Genomic DNA, 21986 nt, shown 5'->3' with positions numbered 1-21986 from the left:
TGTAAGAAAGTACATTACACAACAGCCTGCAGTTGGACAGTTGGAGAAATCGTATGTGAAGTAGTGAAGTGCAGTAAGCTTCTCCAACCAGTTCCAGTCACAACAGCAACAGTGGAATGGTCATTTAGTGCCCTTAGACGTTCGAAGTCATATCTCATCTCCGATCAACAATGGGACAGAAGCGACTGAACAACTTGGCTGTTCTTCATGCCCACCGAGATGTTGTGGATGAGTTGGATATCTGGTGAGTCATCAAGAACTTCATATTCAGTAATCCAGTCAGACAGTCGACATCTGCACATTTCTAAAGACACTCTAGCCCTAAATATGGCATTTAGAGCAATATTAAATATCTTTATAAAATAGAGAATTAAATACATACACAATGTTAAATTTTCAGTTTCAAAATATTAGTACTACTTTAGTATTGTATTACTATGGTATTGTATTAGTTATTTTCAAATACTCAATTACTTTTAGGTTTTAGGGCCCAATTAAAACCCGCTATTTACATACTTTTTGACTGAAAGTATTAGGCATACTGTATTAACTTTATTAACTGTATTAAAGCATTAACTTTGAGATATTGTTTTATTTAATGAATCCTGAACCTTATTCAAAATAAGCTTAAATTAGCTATTTCACTTATTAAACAAAGTGCTATTACTGTGCGACATCAATATTTTATGTTTTATTCATTTAATAATAGTTTATTTCACTTATTAAACACAGTGTTATTACTGTGCAACATCAATATTTTAAGTTTTATTCTTTTAGTGATAGTTTAGGATCTATTTAAATATAATTTCAGTCTTTTCAGGGCTATATATTCACTGCTCTGTAATAGTCTATAAGCATGATTATTACTGTAAATTAAATTAGCTTTTTACGAAAATACCGTGCTTGTTTATGTTTATGTTTTGTTTCTTTTTTCAAAGCGAAAACATGTGTCAGCCTTGTTGTCTATAAGACTCCATATGGTGACAGTAGAATTCTTTTGCAATCAGCTGAAAATGTTGGTTCTCTAAATTTTCTCAATAGTGTTTCAAGAAATAACAATGTCTTCCCTTCTGGGATTCTCATTTGAGTTCATAAAGCAGCTCTGTAATACTCGTATATTGATCAGATCCACTGGTAACAAATCTAGAAGCAAGCCTCTGAACTGCTTTGATACCTTCCTTTAATTTAAAGTGATAGAGATCCCAAACACTCAAGCAGTACTTGAGAATGGGTTGCACTAGTGTTCTACCCAAGGTCTCCTTTGTAGATGAACTATGCTTCCCTAGAAGTTGCCCAACAAACTGCAGTTGGCAGTTTGCTTTCCCTACTACTGATTTTGCATGTTCATTCTATCTCATATCACTCTGCAACAGTACATGTTGATATTTAATTGATATGACTACGTCAACCAGCACACCAGTAACACAGCATTTGGATGATACAAGTTTATTTGTCCTGCTCATCTGCATCAACTTACATTTTTGTACATTTAGAGCAAGCTGACATTCATCACGCTAAATAGAAACTCTATCTAAGTCATCCTGAATAGTCCTATTGCCTCTCAATAATGACACTTTGTTGTATACTACAGAATCATAAGGGAACAGTTGCAGATTGTTGCTCATTGTGTTCGGCAGATCATTTATGTATATAGAAAACAACAGCAGTCCTACTACACTTCCCTGGGCCACTCCTTATGATACTCTTGACTCTGATTAACACCTGCCATCAAGGACAAAATACTAGGTTCTATTCTTTAAGAAGTCTTCAAGCCACTCCTATATCTGGGAATCTATTCTGTACGCACTGTCTTTTTTTAACAGTGTCAAGTTATCTAGAGTCCAGTTTTCGGAGTTCTAATGTTGATCATATGACTCTAAAATGCTTAAAGAGCTTTAAAACTCACTATTTTTCATCTAAAATTTACAAAATTTCCCATGGCAAGACCCCAATTATGTCCTCCCCCCCCCCCCCCCCTCCCCAATATTTTTTATAAGTCGGCGCCCGTGATACACTATATGGGTCAACTCTGTTATACTATTTGAAGATCTTCATGTGGCTGACCATGAAGGAATGACGCTGGCCACAGGGGTATTCAGGATTAGCCTCATTTCCACCTTTGCGTTGAGGCTGTGACACTGCTATTTTACATCAGGTGGCAACTCCTCATGGTGCAATAAGCATATAAGGCATACTTTTTGCTGTAATCAATATTACACAGTACTGTTGTTCACCTACCCTTCAAGTAACTTTTTGTTAGTCATTTGTAGGAAGAAGCCCATTGGGATTCATTCAATTAGCTGTATGTGACAAGTGTAAATCTTTTATGCCTAAGTTGAAGCAAATCACCATCTTTGCTTCCTAAGAGCCCCAGAGTTATTGTAGATATTTTAGTGTCACCAAAGTGCTGACACTAGCATTTATACTTGTGTCGCTGCTGCAATCAGAAGTAATGTCTAATTTGATTACAGTTTGTTTTGATGGACTTTTATTTAACATTTAATTCTTTCTTTCACATGTATTTGGTTCTTTTTTTCCTGTGGTGTGAGTGAACATCCCAGCTGACAGGCTTCACCCAATGTGTAATATAGATTGGCTGCTGTTGCGCATGCCACACGGGCCACAGATGTTGAGAGGAAAAGCTCCATGATGCCACATAGAAGCTGTTCTTTTTTTTTTTTTTTTTAATTGATTATTGTTAACTTTTTTTCCTAATTGGAGAAAATTATCGTGGAAGTGTTAAAACTTGTTAATTAACTCCAGTGAGGAACATTTAGCACAAATTTTTCCAAAATTTATTATATATTAGTGAAAAAACTTGACTATTTTTACATAGTAGTGATGGAAAAACATCACAACTAATTTTTTTCAGAGCTGGCAGCCTTTTCTCAGAACAGATTGAACCTGCTATCAGGAAAAAAATCTCAAGAAAGATAACCGCTATAATATGATAACAATTTTAAAAGACAGCACTCATAGTTTTGTTTGACCTACTAAATGAATTCACAGTCTACACCCTGGAAATGCATGTGATATAAATGCAGGCGATATTCAAGGCACTGTGGCAGATGAGACGTGAGAAAGAGAACAATTTTCTTATATAATCAGTTCTTGAATATATCCATCACAGAAAACAATTCAGACAATCCTGCATGTTGTTTCCTTGCTGTTGAGCCAGAAGGTCGTAAACCATTGGATTAAAAGTAGCAAGAAGTGGAGGAAAATATGCTGTGGAAAGTATAACAAACACCTTCCAGTCACAGAGACAGTATGATGTAGGACACCAGTTTCCATTAGCTTATTGTTCTCTGATCTATGGCTTTTTACTCCAGAAGATGGACCATTTGATTTGTGGAGTATATATTTTTATACCACATTACAACTCATTGTGTTCTCTTGCTCACACTTCAGTAATAACATGTTGCACCAGTAACACAAGAGCAGGGTCTGGGATGGAACAGAACAAACTGGGAGGAGACTGCTGAGAGTGTGACCTTTTATACAACTATGTTTACATACCTATAAATCAAATTAAACTTGTCTCTGTAGCCAAGATTGCTAACACATACCTTTTTGGTGGTGCCCAACTTGAGAGTAAGGTGGTTCAAGCTCTGGGGTGGAAAATTTTCACTGCAATTGTTTGGACAGCAGGGGAAAGAGAGGTGGTGGTATTAAGTTCCTGACTGCATCAATGTACTGGATTAAATTCCAAACATCTCCATAATGTCTTGTGAAGTGAGGCCATATGACGCTGTGGATGGCAATCCACGCAATGGATGGGGATGTTAAGCTTGGCAGTCCCTTGGTGCTGTTCGAGGGGAATAGGCTATGTTTTGGCACTGGATTTCAATGTCTCCCTCCCTTTCATCCATAACAACACAATCACAACATGACACTATAAAAACACTTGTCACACTCATCTGCATGACACAGATACACACTTGATACTTCATAAGAGGTTGGAGGATGACAATGGCAAACCATCACTAACAGGATCTTATCGAAAGAGGCAATGCAAGAATTCCTGCATCTGCTTCCCTACACTTGACGGTATTTACTTGGTATGGGGCCACCTTGACAGCAAATTAAATTGCCATTATTCTCAGGTGTCCTGCAACCAATCTCCTGTTGCCATGCCATCTCCCTCATCCCTCTCCCCCTACAAGCTTTCTACTCCTCATTACTACATACTTAAAGCTGGCCTGCTCACTTAAGTTTGCTTGTCTCCACTAACACTCGTACACCTCTCCTTTCTTTCTTTCTTTCCTTTCCTTTCCTTTCCTTGTGTCTTCCTTCAGGGTGTATATGACCCGGAAGATCCGGGAGAAACCTGGGAATTTTTTCATCCGGGAGAAAACCAGGAAAAAACCGGGAATTTTTTAGAATTCCGGTAATTTTTCATTGTTTATGTTTTCAGTTAAATTTTTGTTTTTTTGGCTGGTAAGAACCGATACTCTAACAAAGGATATTACTGTATCCAGCTATTGCAGAATAATATTGCAGCAGTAAAACATGATCAAGAAAAAAAAAACGAAAACAAAACTTAAATTGCAAAGGAAATGCGCCATATACAGCAACAAAACACAGTGCTCATACAAGCGTCTGCCAACAGCAAAAGATGTCAAAGGCTTTAAGAAGACTATGCAATGTTTCGTAACAACAAATTGCCTCCGATGAGCGTGACGTCACAACTGTTTACATTAGATTCGTTTTAGCAGTTACAAGCGGGATCATGCGCATGCGCAGTTTAGTAGTACCTTCTCCTGCTTCTGGCTACAGAAATGTAGCTGTTGGCTTTGTGAGCAGTCGCAGCAAGCAGCTAGATGCTACCGGGAAAATTTTTACTGGAGCGCCCACGCTGCCAGATTGATGCATGCGCAGCAGGCCCACATCTAGGAGGGGAGGGGGCAAATTCATATTCTTGAGGGGAGAAAACCTTATTTCACAAAGCAACTGGCATCTAGCATCCAGTGCACGTTAGTCTATCGATTATTCATATGACTTTAATCCTTGTCGCATGTAGAAACAAACTTTCCTACAGAAAAAGGAGGCTATACAAGCTGAGCAGAGTTAAGGCCGAACGGATGAATGCCAAGCCAACCGCTGTCTTATTGTGTGGTTGATTGGGTTTGCAAATGATGAGCATTGTTATAATTACTAGCGAAATCCATAGATTCAGACTACAGGAGTGAAAATAAATGTATAACAGCTAAGAAAGATTACGTACTACCTTCTCGGTGTAACCAAGAAAATGAAATTTTGACAGAAAATTTTTGGCCATATCGCTATACTAGTAAGGGCCAGTTGTACAGTCCCCAGCTAGCAGCCGCTGTAAGTTCCATTCTGGATGAAGCGCGGAAAACCCGTTGTACGAACATGTAACAACGTCTAACCAGAGAATAATAGCAGGATAACTAAACCGGTGATTCTGGGAGAATTAGTGACATTAACCTGCGAATAACCTTTGACATTGGCAGGTATTGTTACAGAATTAGCGATAACAAGACTGTTTGTTAGGAGGAGGAAGGAGAAGAAACGGGGACATCACACAAATTACGAAACAATATGACGATTCCAAATTTTTATAAAAATTTCATACTACTACTTTTGGATCTCATGCTTGAGGAACTGGAGCGTATGAATGAAGTGTGAAACTATTTCCTAACGTAAAGCATTTTGCTTGTAGTAGGCCTAATAGGCATTCGATATTGGTACTTCGTGTATTATATTCCATCGTGTTATAAAAATGGCCATTTGTGCGTTTATTTGGTGTGTGTTACAAAATTGCTGCAGTATTAGAAAGGCCTATTTTGTTTTATCTATCAGACAGTGACAAAATAGATGTAATCAGATCAAGAAGCCACACCAGTCGTGGATATTATTTGTGTTAACAGCTTTTTCAGTATTAAATAACATTTCAATTTTTCATGTAGCAAAATGTGTGACGAAATTTGATGAGGTAATAGATACTTTCGCAGAAAGGAGAGCATGCCGTGTAAAGCTGTAGCAAGATTAGAGAGAAAAAAATTCTAGAAGTTAAGGTTTGAAGAAATGTGTATTTTCTTGCTTGTCTCATGCCTTTACTGGGTTTATGTATCCTATATTTAATTTTATGCCACACAAAGCAAGAAGTTGTTAGCTGATAGGGAATAAAGAGTGCAAATTTTCTGAAGAGTTCTTCCTTTTTTTAAAAAAAAAAAAGAAAAAAAGAGTGACAGGAAGTCGAACCGGCCGACTGTAAGGAGGAGAGGCACCACAGGACATTTTGATTTCCACTGTCCTGAATATGGTTTGAAGGCATCCATTACAAAATATACATGTTTCAGTTCCACGGAATGAAATACAGTGACATGCGATAGAAAAATTCTGTGTGAGGAGGCATGGTACTGCACTTTGGCACACTTATGACCAAATAACATGTCTTACATTCTCACAAACACGTATGTTTTATGCATCAGACTCTTCAGAAAGATGTGCACTACAAAATGAAAATATTTTTGAAAATTCGAGTTTCTTTTAATTTTTGACGTCCTTTCTCAAACACTCGAGGGAGTGATGGTGTATTGCCCCGATTCGGAAATACTGTAGATCCGGAGCTGATGCGCAGAGCGGTCTGAGTTATAGTGGGGAATTGGATAGTCACCACTTGACCCGTGTTTACATTTAGTGATTTTGCTGTTTCCTCTTTATTTACTGCTCTCACGTCAAATGAAAACAAAACAGATTTATTTGGCCAGGAGCTATCAAGTGAATTAAAATACATTCACATAATTACGGAAGGCTAAAATGTGTTATTAGTTGCAGATTTTATTTTATTTCCATCTTTCTGACAGTCAAGCATTAATTACCATGCAGAACAATGAAGTTATTTTTGTCAGTCTGCTAAAGAAATTTTCTTTTATTGATCTTTTCCGCTGAGGCAGACAGAATATTTCAATCGAAGTGTTTAATTCCACACACTGGTGCTGCATTTCAAGTGTACGTTTTCAACTTCTAGCATGTATGGCATTATGCCATAATAAAAAACCAAACATGAGATAACACAGTAATGGTACTCCAAGAAAATTTACATCCCGAAAACCACATTGAAAAGCTTAATATCAGGTCGTGGCCTACTTCACTGGGAACCTGCACGTACGAATTGCACTTTAAATGTGCAGATTTTATTATGGGTCACAAAATTCCAATGCTCTTGGAGTATCCTCTGATGTCTTGTTTCTTTCATGACATAATGTAAGATATTTTAATCTTTACACGTAAAAACATACGGGCTTCCTACGACCTCATAGCTGCGCAAGCACGGTGACGCCTGTCATCTGGCGCTCTCTAGCAACTGCAGAAATGAACCTATTTCGTGGGAAAATATTCCGAATGGTGCGAGAATGTATGATGAATTTCTTAAATCACAGAGCGCTTGACTCTATTTAAAAATCAACTCGTTGATGATGAGCCATTTAGATGAAGTTTGAGCCCAGAAGATCAGACATTTATGTTGTTATTAAAAATTTTACTGGCACATTTGTGTAATATATCTTAAATTGTAATACGCGCATAAAAGACCGACATTGTATGTGAAAACTTAGCTTCTCTTGCAGTGTATTAATATTATAGACCAATATTATATTTGAAAGCTTTGTGTTTCGTGTAGCGACACTATGTATATTAATTTAAACGCTTAACTTTTTCTGTTTCTGTGTTGTGTTCGCACTACTTAACAGTGATGTTTCTATTGGTTGACTACATCATGTGTCCTAAGCTCTGAATACCAGCTTTCATCGGCTGGTGAGATCACGTGACATGAGCTATGACTGGCTTACAAAAGTGTATCGCAATCTCAATTTCAATACTTCGCAAAGTAACGTGCAGTGTTTGGTGGAATTCAAATTTATACTTTCGTAATCAAAGATTTTTCCAAAACGTGTTTTTTTCCCAGTGTTTCATTTTCTAAAGTGCCGGGAAATTCTACGCCAGTGTATAAAACCGTAATCATTCAAAGGACTGATAAGTTATACAGTTCCGAGAGAAAATATACTGTCAGTTAACAGGGAAAAAGTATGTTTTCACCCATGAGAAAGTGTATTTTTAACCGAGAAATCCGCGAATTTTTTTCCCTTGTCCACGTGTACACCCTGCCCTTGTTCTTCTCATCTGCTCTTCTTGGACTTTTTGTGCAATACCACCAAATATTATCATCATTATCCCAAAAGTAATGTTTGACCAACTCGTGAGGCAGTTATAAAACAATGGATGATATTTCTTGTGACCAGATTCAAATAGCTCTGGTCTAGAGTTAGTCTCACTCATGGAACACTTGAAAATGGCATTCATAACATTTTTGGGCCACTTTTTTGTTTTTTAAAGAAATTTCCACCGTTTAACTATTAATTGTTCATTTATTTTAAACAGTCATAATTTTGGCTTTATAGCCTTTCTCAAGTGCATGTTGAAATGTTAAAATTTGTCTGATCTGTCTGACATTTAATTGTCAAAAAATCATATTTCTGATCTTATTGACCATTTGTCTTATTACAGAACTTGAGTACATATTGAAGATACATAACATGACTGACATTGTGCATAATGAGAAACTATTAACATAAAGTATGGCATATTTAACAGCTAATACATTCCTGTGATCTGCATTCATGGATGCACAATGCCAGCCATATTATGTCCCTTCAATATGTACTTGTATCCTGTAATATGACAAGTGGTCTGTAAGACCAGAAATGTGTTTTTTTGATGATGACATGTCACAGACAGATCAGACATATTTTAACATTTCAACATGCACTTGAGAATGGCTACATAACCAAAATCATAATTGTTTAATATAAATGGACAATTAACAATCAAATGGTGGAAATTTCCTTCAAGAAATTCTATATGACTGTGGCTCACACAACGAAAAGATTTGGTCCACTGTTCTATAGTAGGATTTAGATTTTTTTCAAATATCAACTTTTAATGTCACAGGTGTCTTTTCTTGTTAATTATCTTTTCCATGTAATCCAACAGAGGTCTAAAGACACTGTTGAAACTCTGAACATTATAAATCAGGCTTCTAAAGTCAGTGTACATTGGGAATGTATAGATTTGCTAGTACTGTGGGCCGCAAACCCCTTACCGTGATTTTGTAAGGATTGCAAGTTCAAAATTACCATGCTGTGAGACAAGTTGTTATTCTGAATCAGCATGCCCCTGCCCCAATGCCAGCTAGACTGGGCTCGAAAGAACTAAGTTCTACAAGGGCCCACTCTCCACATGTTGAGAGGGAATATTTGAAATGTGAGCGAAAAAAAAGAAAAGAAAAAGAAACAGTAGTGGCAGGCCTGTTCTACCAAGGAAATATACAGCCCTAAAACAGATATAGTTTATTAAGTCATGGAGTGACAAGAACAGCATACTTGATATAGTTACATGTATTGAATACATTGGCAGCTGAGGGCCCAGATATCCAAGTATGGCCTTGTAAAGATGCTGTCTCCATCTGGTGTTGCTCGGGACGTGCTGTGGTTGGTGACTGGGCTGCCCCAGGTGGCTACCTCGGTGAGCTGTGACCAAACTGTTCGAATGTTGGCACATACTACACCTGGCGTAATGGCCTGGCTAATATCCACTGTGGGCAGTAAGTGTGTAGTAACCAGAAGATTACTACACTCCTCCTTCCTCGTGAGGAGATCAGGTGTCACTATCTACGATGCTGTGACTGCAGAGGTGTCTATGGTAGCATTGGGAGTGGCAACCAAAGGTACAAGATTGTCAAAGCGAACACCTTTCAGTGTCTAAATTTTTAAACTGTTATTTTATAGGGTTGCCAATTTTGGTGATATTTATGCCATCTTCATGACCCCTGACCGATGTATAGGAGGATTCCAACCTCAGTTCCAGTCAGAATAGGGGCCAGCATTCAAAGACTGTTATCTGTAGATTTGTACGTGATGGCATAATACATTGCCAAAACTGGTAGCCGAATAAAATAAAAGTTTGGAAATTTAGACAGCTGAAAGGTGTTTGATTTGACTTTCTTTACTGAACAGCCAAGTCCCACAACCATGTCTGAAAGGATAGTCATACAGAGAAAGTTACAAGAAGTTCCATACTGACAGGTGCGTATGGACAAAGGTGATTAGGATGAGAGGACCCCCCACTGCCCGGGGACCAAGGGGCAATGGTGAACACGACCTGCAATAGGAGTGCTGGGGCCATTCGGATGTCAGGATGATGAGGCAGGAGGGGGGGGGGGGGGGGGGGGTCAGTACAGTACAGGCAGCAGTGATGGCAGACTGGTGAGGAGAGACTATGGCAATGGAGACTTAGCTTAGCTTAGTGGGAGGCACCATCTCTGGTCACAGGAAGCAGACCCACCATTGGTGCTGACAAAACCCCAACAACTGCGGTAGGTGGTCATGACAAGGCCTGCGCAATCCCAAGAGTGGTCAGGGCTGACAAAGAAAGAGGTGTTGAGCCCATGGCCCAAGGAGGGGCACGGTGACCATCCTGCAATGCAGTTGGTTCTGGTGGTGTGGCACAAGTCTATCATCAGTGCAAACCATGAAGATTCAGTGATCACACCAGGTACAGATGACAGTTGGAATCCAGGGAGGGTGTTATCCAAAACCCTTGGCCCAAATTGGCATGCCAGGAACAAATGTCAATGAAACCAGCACCATAGTCGGACAGCTGCCCAGGGGGTATCCATGACAAGAAAAGAGTCATATAGACCTGCTTGTTGACCATCTGGAACACCGTTGTGAAATGTTGGTGAAGCCACTCATTGTAAGTGCCCCTGTCTTTAGCAGATTCATCATAGGGGGTGGGGGGAGAGCCCAGGGACATGCCAGTGGGTGAACAAGCAGCAGTGGAGCCTGGGGCAGTGCAGCCAATAACTCTTCCAACATGGCTGTATTCACCTGCTGTTGTTGCAGGAGTGACTGGAGTAGAGCCTCCATGGAAGATCCAATGCAGAAAGACCACAGGATCCAAATGCACAAAAATCCCATCCTTGTCACCACTTGCATTCTAACTAGGAACACAAGGAAATACATGACCATAGAACAGATAAGGTTTATTAGGTCACAGAGTAGCAACAAGATTACATTAGATGTTGGTATATGCATCAAATATGCTGAAAATTGAAGACCTGAGGCCCATGTGTGGTGTTCTGTCGTGCTGTATGCACTGAAAACCAGGGACCTGTGGTCAGTGACTGGACTGATCCTGGCAGCCATCTCAGGTAGCTGTGGGCACACCGTGTGACTGTCACCACTTTCTATACTGGCTGTAGTGACCCGACTCTCATTTGCTGTGGGCAGTAGGTGTAGTAGCTGGCAGTTTACTACAGGGCCACCATCAGATCAATGGTGGGCTGTATGCGACCTGCAGGACACGGTCTGTGCATCCATGGTGTACACATTCATCCAGTCGCTAATGGCTGTTGTTTGTAGGTACACATTAAAATACAGGATAACTAACTACTGACTATCAAACTATATGCAAACTTAAACACCATATCACACCAGAAATGTTAAAGATTAATGAGTTTAAACTGTTAAATACATAGAAATGTTCTTCAGATTGCATTAGGAATCTAGACTCTGTGTGTGTGTGTGTGTCATTTTTACTGATGTCTTCAGTATAATTTGGTATCTGCATGTGATGAAAATGTAAACAAACAGATGTTTTATCACACTCAACTGAGTGTCGCTCAGTGATGCAATAATGCTGCATATTATGCAGCATGCTAATGCCATATATGACACTGAAATGGAATAGCACTTAACTCTATTATGAGTTGTTTGATTAGTCTGTCAGCAAAAGAATAATGTTACTTTCACTTCACTGCTGTAATTTGTTGTTCAACAGATTTCTTTAAACTAATTTCCATAAAAATATGTCTCTTCACAGAAAGGCTGTGGCTACCATCTAGACCTTTTTGTACTGGCTATCTTGATAGCAATAAATTCTCTTATGGGCCTTCCCTGGTTTGTGGCAGCAACTGTGCTTTCCATAAATCATGTTAACTCTCTGAAACTGGAATCAGAATGTGCTGCTCCTGGAGAGAAACCACAGTTTTTGGGTGTCAGGTTGGTTAAACAAATTTTTTATTATTTTATCCTTTTAAATACCAAGTACTTTATAGAAGAACTGGACCAAAATTCCATTATTCACCATAGGTTTTTAAGATCAGCATATACATTAAATTGTAATTGAAATGTATAAATCATTAGTTGTAGTTAATCGCTCCACAAAAAATATAATCACCCCAATTATTCAGATATTCATTAAACCAAAGCAGACGGTTAAATCTGAAAGATTTGTGAATCTCATTAAAGCAATTTTAATTTATTTATTTTTCAGGGAGCAGCGTGTCACACACATACTAATATTCCTGATGATAGGTTTGTCTGTTGTCCTTACTCCTGTTCTTCAGCGTATTCCAATGCCAGTGCTTTTTGGTGTGTTTCTGTACATGGGAGTTGCATCACTGAAAGGTCTGCAGTTCTTTGACAGGATCCTTATAATGTTCATGCCTGTTAAATATCAACCAGATTATATGTTTCTTCGCCAGGTAAGTTATCTATGGTATTTGTGTTGGATTGTTTCATTGCATTGATAAAAGATATGATACGTAGAATGTAGTGTTATTATGCTGGGACAATAAATTTTACATTTGTAGTTACCTACCGGTAGTATTTATTTAATTATATGTAACTATTATAGGTATATGTAATTAAACCATTTGTTGCATAATATTGTCTCCTTTCAGTTCACTTTCCCCAGAATCTCACATGTATTCTTTCTCTTTGCCATACCAACACCATTTCTCAAAAAATACATTTCATAACAATTGGTTTACCTTTCACAACTTTTTAGGTACAACACAAAAGTACAAACCAAACAAAACAAAAATGAGGTATACACCCAAACCCAGTTCCACAATACCTTAGCTTCATGGAAATAATGTGATAATTGCCAAGTTTTAATGTGATCTTCTAATTTGTGTCACAATAACGTGTCAGTAGCATTTCACTATCAGACTCATTGGCTGCTGTTAGACCTGTCTGCCAATAATGCTTCACTGTCAGTCTGAATAAGCATATGTATAACTTTTAATGGAGAAAACTGGGCTCTAATTCTTCTCCATCTACTTGGTTTCTGACTATTTCAGCTGCATGCTATGACACTATCATTCTAATTCAGAGTGGTGAAATGCCCCAATATGTGATTATTCTTTCACAAAAAATTTACACTTCTTGGCATGATTGGCTAGAAATAACTGACAAATGGTCCACACAGTTTTTAGTCTTTATTTTTGTTCATGAACTCCATTATTTATTTTTTTCTTTTCTTTCATATTTGCTCGTATTTCTCTCTCTTCCTCTAATCTGCCTTTCTCATATATTTTATCTTCTGTTTGTCTCTTCTACCTTTTTTACCTCTTAAGTTTCCAAATTCCATCTGCTTGTGTTACTTTATTTTTAGACTTCAAATTCTTTCAGTTTTGTTTGATTTCTCAGATGGTTTTCCAGTTCTGTTATTCCTAATGTTCCTCTTCTATCTGATTGAGTGGAAGAATCAGTGTATTATTCAGACTAAGGACTTGTGCATCCTCAGTGCTTGACATTTGATTCATTTGAACACTACTCTGGGGTCATTACCAGTTTTTGACTTATTGTTACACTCTCCATCCTTTGCAGATGTTCCCCGCAGTGGAAAGTGGGCTCTAATCTATCTTTACTTTAGCAGTTACTTTTTTATCTAGATTCACTTCCAAGACAAAGCAGTCTCTAGCAGGAAGCCATCAAAATGCATCTCAGTGGGGAAAATTGGTTGCTTCCCAACCTACTAGTTTTGTTCTAATGTCAATACAACATTAGCGGGTAAGTGGATCACAAGGAAAGCCTTATCTCTACCAAATCTTCAGGCAGGTTCAGAAAGTAACCCGCCACTTGGTGGAATAACAATTAAGACTCTGCAATCAAGCTGTGTCACATGGTGATCTCAGAGTTCAAGAGCAGATAAACTACATAGAACCTCACAGCATTTTGGGCTGTAAGGGCAAAAGCAAGACAGACAGTTAAAGGAAAGTAAGACAACTCCACAGTAAGATGGACTCAGTGGAGGGAGTGATGAATATAAAAAAAGTCTGGAAAACCATCAGGAGGATAGCCAACACAGTGCAGGTCACTAGTGTCAGCTATAGGTATAAAAATAAACCTACATAAAGCTCTGCAGACAGTTCCTGAGCAATGACAGAATTCTGTGCTGAAGCCATTATCCCAGGGGGAACTGATCTGTTCCTTCATTGCTGTGGAGATTGAGGAGAGGGGCAGTTGGATTTTCATTTCCAACAATAGGAAGGGAAACCATTGCCATTTTGTCATGTGGGAGCTGAATCCACGCTATCTGAGTCTCTAGACACTACATCTCCTAGTGATCATACTCAGCACAGCATGTTGTGATAACTTTTTAACCAGTCAAAGGAAATCCTCCACACAAATTTTCATCAAATCTGGCAGATAGGCCAATTTCCACCTTCTTGGAGAAATGAAATCATTATTCCCTTCCTAAAATCAAGGAAGTATAAGTACCATTCATACCCAAATAGTTATCACATTGTTGCATGTATTGGCTGCATAGGTAAGACATTAGAGTGTTTGGTGACCCAAAGACCACCCAGGGTTTAAGAAATGCAGATGTTTCTTATCCTCTTCCATTGTGGATGCAGGGAATTTTATTTGACTGTATGTAGGCTAACCCTACAGCAGGCAGCTATGTAACAAGCCTTCTTATACAGGCAATTTAGTAACTGTATTCTTCAAAATATTAAAAAAAAGAATATGGTTTTACTTTAAAGCTTAACTTCTTAAGATGACTCCATAAATTGTAATCCTGTGAATTACTTTCCATACTCATTCTGTCCTTCCATCTGTATGTTTGTCTATGAAATGCAATGGTCACATCCTTCTTGACCTTCCTGAGCAACAGAATCATGTTCCTCAAGGCTTCATTTTTACTGTCCCTTCATTCACAACAGTGATCAGTGGAATAATGTCCATGGCAAGAAGTGCCGTACAGTAGTCAATATTCATGGATGGTTTCAGTATTGTCTCCATAACTGGCCTTGCCACATTCCAAATCCAGTTACTATTCACTATTTATGGGTTAGAGAAGTGGGCAAATAGTAGTAGTCTTAAGTCCTGTTTAGAATAAATGTTTCGTTTTGATTTTACATTATTATGAAATACTGAATCTTTTATTTTAAACGTTAAAAATTCAGTCAGTTGAAGGGCCTACTATAGATCATATATGAATTTGTTGGCAATGTTTAAATAATATTAAGGCTTTGAACATTTTAAAGTTGTAACCATGAATCACGGGGAGTAGACAGAGCCCATGTATTTGAATTTTACAAGGTTTTTATGTCATTCAAGTGTGTTTAAAATCAGTCCTATTCCAGACCTTTGTGCTGGAGTTGGCAGGCTGCCATTGTCATTCAGCAAGAGCTCCTCATAGTGTTGCTGACATACAGTGTATTGGGCACCCCTTGGGTAACAGCACTCCACACCATTTCTAAATCCAAGTTGGAAGATACCTTCACAATTTCATCACAAACAGCAAGGCCATATGAGATTCCTCCACAACAGAACATAGTGGTACTTGGTGTATCTCAGATTACTTTAAATTGCAATGTAATTCAACACATTCATTATTAGGGAGAACTGAGGCAAATGATGCCCCAAATAAAGCAGCTATGGATGTCTGCATGGGAAATACAATGCAGTGTATATCCTTGATCATGTTACAGATATTGTTTTATCTACAGCTTCACAGTACAAACGTTACCAATGAAAGTTTTTTATACATTTTCCACTAATATTTGATTTAAATAATTATGTATATAGCTAAGAAACTCCATACGTACCTCACTAGTTACTGCATTCCTAGCAATAATCAGCACCATCAGATTACTATGTTTTGAAAAATATGTAGCTTTTGTTATAGTGAGAGAAAATTATTAAAACCCTGATTTGTTACCACAAACATTAGTTGCCAATATGTTTACTGGCATCTAACATTGAAGTATATCACATCTCATAACAATCTGAAAATTATTGATGTCAGCTGAAACATTTTTTTATTTATTAATTTTTTTTTTTTTTTTTTTTTTTTTTTTGTGAGAACTGTTTTGTGAGTGTGCCAGTGAATAAACATTTTTAAATAATTACTTTATGGTTTTTCCCAGCACATCACTCTCGTTATGATTCATTTTGAGCACCTTTTGCTAATACAGTTTAGCATGATCTTTTCCTGAAGTTGTTCTTCAAATATAATGTAAATTCTTGCCTTTCCACCACTCATGTATTATCTGATTATTCCACATCACAGCTTATGTGGACATTACTCTGTCATACATCATTGAGCAAGGTGGCACAGTGGTTAGCACACTGGACTCACATTCGAGGATGACAGTTCAAACTTGCATCTGGCCATTCTGATTTAGGTTTTCCATGATTTCCCTAAATCACTTCAGGCAAATGCTGGTATGGTTCTTTTCAAAGGGCATGGCCAACTTCCTTCCCCATCATTCCCTAATCCAATGGGATCAATGACCTTGTTGTTTGGTCCACTCCTTCCATATCAACCAACCCGTCGTATGTCATCACCGACTATCAAACCACTGTTCTTGTACACTTAATCATACAAATTGTGAAATATTTGTGTTAGAAATATAGGTCTTCAGACCACAATACTTTCTTACATTTCTTATTTCCATGAATGAAAATGGAATAAAAAAAATACAAAAAATTTTAATAATTTCTTTTCATCAATAATTATAATATATTGAATTTATAGTGTACTGTAGAAATATACTGATTTTACATTCCTACTGAAACAGCTGCATGAATGTCATACAATAACTTGAAGACCTTGGGATTGAAGTTTTAGTACTTTTATGTATCTTATTATACACATCACAAATGAATTGTTAGTTATATAATAACTAAAACATAATATTATATCACTTTTATTAATAACCTGAAAAAATTTTGTTTCTAGGTGCCACTAAAACGCGTACATATGTTCACTTTAATCCAGCTTGCTTGCCTTATAGTGCTGTGGGTGATAAAATCATTCAGCACAACTTCAATTTTGTTTCCTCTGATGGTAAGTTTTTGTACACTGCTGGGTCTTCATACACTGGAGATAATGTAGAAACTAACTTCGCTGCTTCCTGTAGTCTTAATTGTACGTAAATTTGCACCTTATTATGTCTTATCTATTACCCATATACTTACTGCTCTGAGTAGATCAAATGGTAATTTTTGAAATGGAGGAATCTGTACATTGTATTTTCAAACTAATGTTGCCAGTATACAATTCGTAGCTTTTTGTGTATGCCATAATCAGATTTTCAAAATTAATTAATTTATTTATTTTAATTGTATATTACGATTATTACAATAGTATGGATTTTGATTCTTCATTACAGCTTTTTTCAAGTAAACTATAAGTTCATAATAACTTTGGTGGTGGTAGCATACTGCTGATTTCATTTGCACAACACCAGGTTTGACTTGGGAGCTGATTTACAAGATTCATTCTTAAAGTGACAATCCCTTCCTAAGATTAGGCAAATAGTGTTTGATCATACCTCCAACTAAAGATGTTCTCTGTTACTGTCATACTTTCTTCACAGCATATCTGTGGTTCCATTCGTAGATTTCATTGTTCACTAGCTCTTGTCATACATCTTGGTTATCAGCAACATGTTCCGACTGTCTGTAGATGATTTCACGTTAAATCTGTCTTGTATCCATCTCTAAAGCAGAATCGTATTTTCCATTGGTTCATGTATTCTCTAAGTACTTCTGTATCTCTATAACAAGAGGCAGGTGACTGTGGGTGGAGTGTGCACAAGGGTATTTTTGAATTAGGTAACTCCCCCATCCATTACACATAATGATAAGTGTAGGATACCTGAAAGTATCAGTGGAAGATCCAAAACAATGCACCTTACAGGTGGGAGTGTTATAATCCTAGTAATTAGTTGCCAAAGATTCACAACCAAGTGCCAGAGTTCAAAGTTCTCCTGAAAAGCAGTGGAGCTCACTGCATGTTAGATACAGAAGGGAAGTTAAAATCCAAAATTGTTAGCAGACAAATTTTTTTCGGAAAATTTTAAGTGTAGATTTAAAGGATAATGCTATTCTAGTGGGAAATGAAGATGGTGTATATGTTACAGTAAATAAGAAACATAAATCTGTTGGGATGTAAGCTGAAGCAGAATGTTAGATTTTTTGGGCAAGATTCAGTATCAAGAATGCACTTAAACTTATAACTGGATCCCTCTGTTAACCACTATATTCACACCAAATGTAACCAAAAATTTTAGAGGAAACCTCGGTTTGCTAGTAAGCAAGTTCCTCAATCATACCATCATCATTAGAGAATACATCAATCATCGAACAATCACTTGAGAAAACTACATACTACATATCGTACATGGTGGGTGCGACAATATGTCCTGTGATACATTAGTAAATGACTTCTACAAAAAGTGCCTTCAACAGATGGTTTGGAACCCACTCCTGATGGAAATGTATTGATGTACTGGCAAAAAAATAGACCTGATGTCTTTGAGGATATCCACGTTGAAAGTAATATCAGTGAAAATGGGGCAGTTGTACCAGCAATGATTACCAAAGTACAAAGGGCAATGAAAACAAATAGAAGTATTTATATGTTCAGTAATATTACGGAAAGGATAGTCGCTACTCACCATATAGAGGAGATGCTGAGTCACAGACAGGCACAACAAAAAGACTGTGAGAAAGTGAGTTTTCAACCAACAAGGCCTTCATCGGAAATAGACAAAACACACACACACACACACACACACACACACACACACACACACACACAACAAAAAAGCAAAAATGCAACTTGCATAAACATGACCACTGTCTCTGGCTGCTTCAGCAACCAGAGACTGTGTGTGTGTGTGTGTGTGTGTGTGTGTGTGTGTGTGTGTGTGTGTGTGTTTTTCCGATGAAGAAGCTCACTTTCTGACAGTCTTCCTCTTGTGCCTATCTGCGACCCAGCAATTACACCATATGGTGAGTAGCAACCATAGTATTTGTTACATTCCATCCTGGGTTTTCCATTATTGTTTCAACAGAGTACATAAAAATGCAATAGTGTCACATCTCATGAGTAACTTGAAACATTTAACTGTGGACAGGTGTATGTAGGAGCACTGCGTTCAGGTTCGCAAGAATAGTTCACCATGCACCTGACAGACATGCGCCTAGTAAAACAGTTAATGGTGGAAGCATTGTAAAGAAAATTCTAAAGAAATGGAGACTACTAGATAACAGGTATAAAACAAAGCATAAGGCTATAGAGAAATGCTGAATGAAAAGCAAGATGACAATGCTTGGAAACTTCAATGACAACTGTAGCAGAATATTATTGAAGGATCTCTCACAGAACCAAAAGAAATTTTGGTTATATGTAAAGGCTGTTAGTGGTAGCAAAGTGTCCAGACACTCATGGACAAGACAGGAAATGAAACTGAAAAGCAAAAATGCTGAGCTCTGTTTTCAGATGTTTCTTTACAAAGGAAATCAAGAGTATTGCCCCATTTTAACTCATGTACCATTGTAAATGTGAGTGATATAGACATTAGTATCAGTGGTGGTGAGAACCAAGTGAAATTTCTATAATTGAACAAAGCTTTGCTGCCCAATGGAATCTCTGTCAAATACCATACCAAATGTGTGGCTAAGTTAACCCGTCTTGTGAATAATCTACTGTAGATACCTCAGATAAAAACTAGTGCCCAGTAGTTAGAAGAAAACACAGGTTACACCCATCTCAAGGAGGATAGCAGAACCAATCCATATAACTGCTGTCTGATGTCCATGATGGCCATTGATATCAAGAACAGAATGACCTTCTCCATGCCAATCACCATGGATCCTGAAAACATAGATCTTGTGAAATTCCAACTCGCACTTTTCTCACATGGCTGCCTGAAAATCATGGACTTCCTGAAAGCCAGGCAGAAACAGTATTTCTTGACTTTCAAAAAACACATTTGATTCAGTACCATACCCTTGTTCATCACCAGAAGTGACCTGGTATGGGGTATCAAGTGAAAGTTTTGACTGGATTGAGACTTTCTTCATAGGGATGATGCAGCATGTTATCTTGGATGTAGAAGTAACTTCAGGTGTGCCCCAGGGAAGTGTGTTCTGACCCTTGTGTTGCATCTGGGTGTAACCATTTGTAGGCATATGGAATGGAATGATTACATAGGGTCAGTTGTAGATGAAGTAGGTGGCAGACTTTAGTTCACTGTAGAATACTAGTGAAATACAATCAGTCTACAAGAGAGGTTGCTTACAAAACACTCATACAACCCATCCTAGAATATTGCGCAGGTGTATGGGTCCCTTACGAAATAGGGCTAACACGCAATATATAACATGTATAAAGAAGGGCAGCATGAATGATCATAGGTTTTCTGATCCATGAAGAAACTGAACTCTGGCAGATGCTTGAAGGTAAATCCAGTCTGTCCCAACAAGGCCTACTTAACAAAGTTTCAGTAACTGGCTGTAAGTGATGAATAGGAATATACTACAACCCCCTTCATATTTCTCCCACAGGGATTGCAAGTACGAGGTTAATTACACCCCCCAGAGAGGTGTTTAAGTAATCATTCTTTTGCACTCCATATGTGAATGAAACAGAAAGAGTACCTAATAACTGATACAATGGAAAGTACCCTCTGCCATGCCTCTCTCAGTAATTTGCAGAATATGGATATAGATGTGGGTAACAATCACTGTTTGTGATCTTACCCAAATGCCAAGACCACCAGTGACAGAAACTGTCATGTACAATGTGAATGCCTGCTTACAGCAGAACATCAGTGTTGTGAAATTTGTTCTTTATGAAGTTTGCAGAATCCTACCTAGGACAGCACAGTTAAAAATTCTTCAACATGATGTCTTGCATTGTAAAGGTTGCCTAAGGTTCACTGTTATATGGAAACAATATACAATGTCCAATATACTCAACACAAAACCTGACATTTTCATTTGTAATTTATTGTCACATATTCTTTTTCATGGGTGCAATCGTAATAGCAACTCACCTCATAATCGCAGTTGTGAACTGGCATCTGGTAATGAGTTACTAGCTGATATTGACATACAACAAAAAGTTTTTGACTATTAATCACAAGTACATAAAGCTGTCCACTATTTACAACATATTGTCTTTTAAGAACAATGGATGTAAGGCCAAACTCTCTGCAGCCACCTGATAAACAGTTGGTAAGTTACTGGAGTTGTAATTCAGTATGGACTACAACAGCAGGACCATCAGCATGTAGCATACCATGTATATCCACTGCAATCCCTTTAGTTATTGCTTTAAGATTTGAGAAGTGTCCTCTCAGTTCTTGTGTGCAAATAAACCACCTGAGTGCAGCTATAAAAAGTATGTGTGCAAATAAAGCACCTCTCTGCAGCTATAAGAAGTATACTTCAGATATTGTGTGGAAAAGAAGAAGAAGAAGAAGAACTCAGATCTTATAGGAGTTAGTGTACAGCATCATTTGAGGCCTCTGTTCATGAAGAAAACATAAAATTTGCTGCTGCTGGTGAATAAGTGAAAAACATTCTCCAGATTGATGACTATGATGGGAGTGGCTTCTGTTGTTTGTGATATTTTTCTTGGAACTGACAGAGAGAAATGATAAGCACACAGTGAATTGACCAGTTACAAGCCAAACACGTACTCGTATGAAAGTTCAACAAAATGACTCTGGCAGATTCATTTATGGCAATATTTGGGAGAAAAATTCCTTGGTAGCTGCTATAGTCATTTCCTGTGCCATAAAATAATAATTTAGTGTTAATCAAGTTCTGTTGAATATAATCCTTTTTCCAATATAGATGATGAAG

General features: G+C 37.8%; 1 protein-coding gene across 9 annotated transcripts in view; it reads left to right on the top strand.

Moving 5' to 3' along the window:
- The window catches only part of LOC126457194 (sodium bicarbonate cotransporter 3), a 989834-nt gene that overhangs the window by 868495 nt on the left and 99353 nt on the right, over nucleotides 1-21986 (top strand). For all 9 annotated transcript variants that reach the window (XR_007585444.1, XM_050093289.1, XM_050093286.1 and 6 more), the window contains 3 exons: nucleotides 11908-12086; nucleotides 12361-12571; nucleotides 17065-17172. Coding sequence is in view for 8 of the 9 variants with exons in the window: in XM_050093289.1 (XP_049949246.1) it covers nucleotides 11908-12086; nucleotides 12361-12571; nucleotides 17065-17172 (498 nt within the window). In the remaining variant the exon portion in view is untranslated. The remainder of the gene's footprint in view (nucleotides 1-11907; nucleotides 12087-12360; nucleotides 12572-17064; nucleotides 17173-21986) is intronic.

The sequence above is a fragment of the Schistocerca serialis genome, chromosome 2 (genome assembly GCF_023864345.2).
Source record: "Schistocerca serialis cubense isolate TAMUIC-IGC-003099 chromosome 2, iqSchSeri2.2, whole genome shotgun sequence".
Taxonomy (NCBI): domain Eukaryota; kingdom Metazoa; phylum Arthropoda; class Insecta; order Orthoptera; family Acrididae; genus Schistocerca; species Schistocerca serialis.
Note: the sequence above shows the minus strand (reverse complement) of the source record. Positions and strands in the feature narration are given on the sequence as shown.